The sequence below is a fragment of the Ylistrum balloti genome, unplaced genomic scaffold (assembly GCF_031769215.1).
Source record: "Ylistrum balloti isolate Yb309-2 unplaced genomic scaffold, AGI_CSIRO_Ybal_v1 Utg371190, whole genome shotgun sequence".
Lineage (NCBI taxonomy): Eukaryota > Metazoa > Mollusca > Bivalvia > Pectinida > Pectinidae > Ylistrum > Ylistrum balloti.
This window is the reverse complement of record NW_026782648.1, coordinates 2,143-9,121: the sequence shown is the minus strand read 5'-3', so window position 1 is coordinate 9,121 and position 6,979 is coordinate 2,143. Positions and strand designations below refer to the sequence as shown.

At 35.7% G+C, this 6,979-nt stretch overlaps 1 protein-coding gene across 1 annotated transcript; it reads left to right on the top strand.

The window, feature by feature from the left end:
* The first annotated feature begins 3,110 nt into the window (after positions 1–3,110).
* LOC132561291 (discoidin-2-like) lies at positions 3,111–6,706 on the top strand. Its single transcript, XM_060226018.1, has 3 exons — positions 3,111–3,266; positions 4,950–5,082; positions 6,447–6,706. Exons 1-3 carry the CDS (start codon positions 3,111–3,113, stop codon positions 6,704–6,706), a joined length of 549 nt encoding a protein of 182 aa, XP_060082001.1.
* The last annotated feature ends 273 nt before the right edge of the window (positions 6,707–6,979 follow it).

Sequence of the window (6,979 nt, the reverse complement as noted above, 5' to 3'; positions counted from 1 at the left end):
ACCAAGACATGAGGTTAGGTATTGGCATGATAACTGCTATCATTTCAGCATTAGGGTACCTGAATTCTTGACGGCCTAATGAAGTCTTCCTTGATTAAAAATATCAGAAACAATGAAGTTAGCTATTGCATTTCAAATGTAGGTTCATTGCGCATTAACAGTATTTCATTAAAACCGTAAATTTGAAGTTGCCTTTCTTTTTCCTCTACGTATGTAGGCGAGTGGATATTCACTGTTGTTACTTTGAACACTTTATCTCTATCAACTTGAAATAGCATTACGGTATTGAAGTGAATATAAGCTGTTATAAATGTGTTGTTTGACACTATTCAACTAATGGAATGAACCTTTTTCTTGGCTAAAAATTTACAGCTCTAACATGAAACACGGAATAGTTAATCTGCTGTCGCGTCTTCTATTTTACTTTGACTATTTGACAGAAAATAGCATTAAAGATGTGCAAGGTGGTATAACATATATATATATATAACAAAAACCTACTGGAATTTTTTATTGTTATCACACCATTAAAATATTGGACAAGCAAAAACATTGTTTGTGTGTTGTAGGTAGGAGAAGGAATTCGACATCTTCACATATGGATTACAATATGTATGCTGGTACATATAGGAAACGGAGGTAACATGTAGTCATATTCTTTGCAATTCTTTGTTGAAACAATAAGTATGAAAGCGTATTAACGCCTAAGCTCTGTCTTCATGTCTTCCAGATTTGTTTGTATGTGTTTCTATTTTCTTATATTAAACTTCACATTTTTTCAATGTTTGTATTTTTGTTCTTGCGTATGTGTTTTAAAAACGCTTTCTGCGTCTTTCGACTGTCATAATAAACCCCCATTGTATTGTCACACCATCATACCGCCACAATAATGTTAAAAACAATTTTGAAACATCGTTATAAAATTCCATTAAGAAATAGTTGCTGTATTCCATTGTACTCTATGACTTGTACATTACTCCTTTCCTCGGTGATTAAAACGAGTTTACAGACTAAAGTCAAAAACAGAAGCATGAAAATAGAAAAAAATACAGCATATATCGAACAAGTAAATATGTATGTACATTTGAAAACAGAAAGTAATAGTCTTCTATAATGTGAAAAAAACTATTTTCATTCGTAATACCTTAATGCTATATCAAGAGCTTGCTTTTAACTTTCGTATTGCTTGTTACTGGGTTCCTTGGCACATGGGAATACCAGGCAATGAAAAAACAGATCGTGCCGCAAAGGAAGCTTTATCGCTACCACCTGTTGTTTTTAATCTTCATTTGACCGATTTAAAACCATTTATTAAACACATTTTAAAAGCTTGGTGGCAGCAGGATTGGAATACATATACCAATAACAAATTGCACTCCGTTAAACCTGTTATCGATGAATGGTCTCCAGGCTATAGAGACAACCACCTTGACGAAGTTGTCTTTGTCCGTTTTCGTATTGGTCATGCACACCTTATACATTCATATATGTTGAAAGGCGAAGATAGTCCTCGGTTTATAGGATGTGATGAGCTATTCACCGTTAAACATTTTTTATTGGACTGCATTGACCTTCTGTCTACTCGAGAACGCTTTTATCGTAACATTATATGTCTAAAATCCTCTTTTTGAAGCTGTTGAGATTTGTAAAATTTTACATTACCTGAAAGATGTTGGTCTATATAATGGACTCCGACGTAGCATTTTAATCTTTTGTGTTAATATACCCATTTAAGATTATTAACATTTGTCTTTTACCTTTTGGTTTGTTTCATGTAATTTCCTTTTGTGTTTTACCGTTTGATGGCCCTAATGACCTTTTATGTGTTGACGGGCCGTAAAGAATGTAAGAATAATGATAACAATAATTAAACTGATATTTCGAAAGTATTAAGGCAATGGCATAAAGGAGCAATAGTTTATTTCTTTCAGATCATGACTGCGCCGACAATCTGATAACCGGACCCTTGGGGGTCAATGATTCCTCTCTGACAGCCTCCTCTTTTTATAACGACGGAGCTTGTTATCCTAGGTTTGCCAGAATTAGCCAGGACCTTATAACTTGTTGGTGCCCGGCCGTGTCTGATAAGTTGGAATATTTGCAGGTAAAATCAAAGCGGTTGATTATCTTGTTTATATTATCATGTATCAGTAGTAGTCAACTTCGATATCAATCTTGACTTTATGGTTGCACTTCAACGTAGTACGACAAAGTATATCATGTCTATCTATATTTTCAAAAATAATCTACACCAACATTTAATATTAATACGGAATGTAACTTCAAATAGTATTGTGTACATAAAGGAAATTCACATACGTATGCATCATAAGTAGTTGCATCGATGTACAGGTGTTTGGTACCAGTATATGTGTGTGTGTGTGTGTGTGTGTGTGTGTGTGTGAAGGAGAAGGGGTGAGGGGGGTATCTGTGTGTAAGCGAGAGTGTGATGAGTAAATGGGTGTATGAATATAAAAAGTGGTTACTATTTTGGAATTGTCATAATATATGCTACTAGTGCCCAAATGCATTTCTGTTCTTGTCTATTAATTACGTTATTTGGACTGATGACAAATATGTTATAATCTACCATGTAGTTACAAAATTCCAAATTTCAACAAAAGCAATTACCACGTGGCATTTCAAGATTAATTAGTAGGTATGTCTTGAAAAATGCACCTGCATCGCTCATTCTAATAACTACGTTTCAGTTAAGCCTTCATGCCTTTATCAGCGTGAAGAGCCGACCTGTATATATATATGTACTGCTTTCTCTATACTACTGATATCTTTCATTCTGTAATTAATTACTAAAAATGTTTGAATCAGTTTCTCGTTCACACGATAGAGGGGAGATAACTCGTCTTTTATCAGATTAAGATTTCAGTTCGAGTTGCAGTGAATGTGTGATAAATATGTAATATGTTTTATTTGTATTCATTTGTCTACCATGGGGAGATGGCTTTTATAGGCTTCAGCATGTTGCCTAATGTCCTTTAACTTTTTTCAGTAAATCTTTGTGAAATAGCAATACCATGTCTAAATGTAACGATGTTGTGATTTCACAAAAAATAAGTTGTCCTCCTTAATGTTTATGTGTTATTGATTTGATGGCACAGGTGGAATTCCGGCACACCTCTGCGGTGACAGCTCTCATCACTCAAGGAAGAGGTGAAGGGCATCAATATTTGAAGTCCCTAACAATGAAAACAAGTCTTGACGGATCCAACTGGGAAACTGTCACTGATGAGTCAGGAAACATAAAGGTACATGTTATACATAGCTAGTTAGATGCCATCTGTATAAAGCGAACAACTTCGTAACAAATATAGGGCAGACAAGAATTTTCTTAAAGTCTGTCATTGTTGAAAAAAAAATTATTTTCCGATAGAATTGAATAGAGTGCAAACGGACCTTTTTTTCTCTATATATCTTAATGCATACTGTATTCAAAATAATTAAAAAAAATATCTAATTAGATAACTAATGAACGAAATGCTTTTATGTTCGATCTCGTCAGAATGACTGGGTAACCTGTTTATTAGGCAGCTATATTTTACCTTCGAATACCTTAATGCATAAAACACGTATGAATTATAAGAACAAGGCAGCGAGAAGGCCTTTACGGATGAAAACTACGACAGAATCTGCAACAAAGGAGAGAAACTTTGTTAGAAAAGCATTGTCGGCCAGATTTGTATGTTATAATAACACCATTTATTTACATGTACTATACACAAAACATCAAGTAAATTCAAACATGGAAACATTATCATAAATCAAACACGAATTCCATCAAGTAAAATACAAACAGAAGAAAGTAGGATACCTGGGGTAACCCAAGCAGCATGACTATTCCGTCTAATCGTTCCTAGGAAATGGGATATTGTTGTGGAACGCGAACATTATGATTTTATATTTAGTCGAGATTGACAATGATGGCAGGCAGCCGATGTGGCGACGTCGGAAAGAACGCTTCAAATGCTTCAGTGTAGCCCAGCGTAGCAGATTTAGTGAGGGAAGTATGATCACTTGTGGCAGCATACCTGGTGGAAATCGAATTTGATTTCACAATGTCAATGGACATTTGAATGCAGTTTGGTATCGGAACAAAATCTCAAATCCTGGTCTCTCTTTAAAGCGTTTAGGAGCACGATCCATTTTGCAGCATGATAATGTGACATTCTACAAGTCAAGTAGGCTAGGGCGTTCTTACAGCATAACATTGTCCAACTTCTCGATTGGCCTGCAAAATCCCTGCTCTAAACCTAATAGAGCACATATGGGAAGTTCTTGTATGGTGTTGGCTAATCCGCCCGACAACTTACAGGAATTTGGCATGTTATAAGGAGTGGAACGCCACCCGGCTCACACCATTCAACTATGCGCTGGCGTTGTAAAGCTGTGGTCCAGGCCAATGGTGTTCACGCAAACTATTGATCCTGACAAAAAAAAAAAAAAAAAGAAAACGAAAAACGAACCATAACGGACTTTGGTCGATATTTCAACGTCAATAAGCAGGCGTCCCACTTAATCATTTGAATACCAATTGCAATATTTGATTAAAACGTGGCATAACTACCTGACTTCAACTCATTCATTTACCAAGTATGTTAATTTAGCTAGATATAGGTTCTTTCGGACAGTTTATTAATCTTTACGTTCATACTTGTATCTGTGAGATATCTACCAAGAAGCAATTAAGTTTGGTGTGTTAAATACATTGAAGAATGCCCGTTAAATGCGTTGTTATGGATACAGTTGAAGTTTTTAAAAAATATTATTGGCCTAGATCTGCATGGCGTGTGCCCTCTCTTCTGGAACACCTGGTCTTGTATTACATGACTTTTACATGGTCAACATCCCATTGATATCCCTTCATTTTTTCCATCTCCATTAGCTGACATTATAGTTCATAATAGTTGGCATTTCAACAATTATGTCCACAGGTTTATGAAGCAAACAACGACGGTACAACACTTGTGAATCGAACTGTGAATGAGAAGATCCTGGCAAAATTCATTCGCATCCATCCAGAAACTTGGTATGATTGGCCATCCTTTAGTATGGAGATTCTTGGGTGTCCAAAATGTATGTAATTTTTACCATTTTTATTCGTTTTAAATTCGTTGTTGATTCCTAGGAACAGGTTGGCAAAACTGCGTTTTCGCCCTACATGGCCAAACTAGTAGGCATTGAAGATTTTGATTAGGATTATGTACGATATCAAATATTACTCAATGATTGGACTTGATGATAAATCGACCCATCGATGTATTGGCTGAAAACCTAGGTGTATGTCTTTCACATATTAAACAGAATTTTTGAAACAATGAACATTCATATTGGAAATAAAAAGTTAACAATAATGAGATTGAACTTTCCGCTCTTTTACAAAACGATAGAAATTCCACCCTGACTCATGAATTCACCTGAAGTTGACTTTTCACTTCATGAATTGGTTAAATCAGACACAGACAGTTACACATTTCGTTCATTCTTCTCGATTTTGCAGTTAGGATATGAAACATTTCTACATGTATATACTGATGGTTCAAAAGATAATGATAAGGTTGCTCGGCAGAAGCGCGGGCTATCTACCTCGCCCTTGAATATATTCAAAGAAACAAAGTAATGAGAGTTGTTATCCATTCAGACTATCTTTCGGTTCTACAAAGTCTTAGGAAACGAAATATCGAAAATATTACATTCGTTATACCTTAATACTATATTATGAACTTTTGTATTGCTTTTTGCATGGTTTCGGGCAAATGGGAATACCAGGCAATGAAAAAGCAGATTGTGCCGCAAAGGAAGCTTTATCGCTACCACCTGTTGTTTTTAAACTTCATTTTACCGATTTTAAACCACTTATTAAACAAATGTTAAAAGCTCAGTGGCAGGAGGAATGGAATACCTATACCAAAAACATATTGCACTCCGTTCAACCCGTTATCGGTGAAAGGTCTCCAGGCTATAGAGACAACCACCGAGACGAAGTTGTCCTTGACCGTCTTCGGATGGGACATACATACCTTACACATTCATATATGTTGAAAGGCGAAGATAATCCTTTGTGGATAGGATGTGATGAGCCATTTTGTTATTGCACTGCCTTGACCTTCTATCTATTCGAGAACGTTTTTATCGTAACATTACATGTCTAAAATCCCTTTTTGAAAATGTTGAGATTTGTAAAATTTTACATTACCTGAAAGATGTTGGTCTATATAATGGACTATGACGTAGAATTTTGATTTTTTGTGATAACATGCCGACTTAAGATTTTTAAAATTTATCTTTTACCTTTTGGTTTGTTAAATGTAATTTCCGTTTGGATCGTTGTGTGTTTTACCGTTTGATGGCCCTAATGACTTTTTATGTGTTGGCGGGCCTTTAAAAATGTAATAATAATAATAATAATAATAATTGTCGTTTTTCATAAGATTCACGTAGGACCTGCTGGATTGGGAAAGCTGGTGTTACGACCGAAGACCTTCCTGTACTTCACCAGACGTTCGCTCTAAACAATGGGATATGTGGGGAAGAGTGCCACAAATACCAGTCGTGTGGTAGTTTTATGTTTGACTTCGATAATGGAGAATGTCACCTATACTCCATTCAGACATTCAACGTTACGACAACTCGGTCAGCCTCTCTGGGAAGAAAAGTTTATTTCGTGAATAAACCTGATTGTATTCTTTGATTTCAACTTTTGTTCAAGGGCATTGTCAACGGATGTGTTTTCATGGTGAAAATAGCCTACGGTTATAAGTTCAAAAAATATTTGGAAACGGAAATGTTTCCATGATGTCTTTAAGTATGTTAAAAAATGCGACAAGGTCGTTGCACTACTATAGGTCAGTACCAATGGATGACATCAGTGTGGCTAGTACGATCTCTGCTGTAACGTGCGTGTTGACAGGATTTCATTCATTGAATAAGTTCGAATAAAAGTGAGGCCACGTTAGAAATCAAA

What these genes read in the sequence shown, in the direction of transcription:
- LOC132561291 (XM_060226018.1), top strand. Translation starts at nt 3,111, where the DNA reads ATGGCACAGGTGGAATTCCGGCACACCTCTGCGGTGACAGCTCTCATC. An exon ending in ATGAGTCAGGAAACATAAAG is followed by an intron (nt 3,267 to 4,949) that starts GTACATGTTATA and finishes TTATGTCCACAG; the next exon opens with GTTTATGAAGCAAACAACGA. An exon ending in TAGTATGGAGATTCTTGGGT is followed by an intron (nt 5,083 to 6,446) that starts GTCCAAAATGTA and finishes GTTTTTCATAAG; the next exon opens with ATTCACGTAGGACCTGCTGG.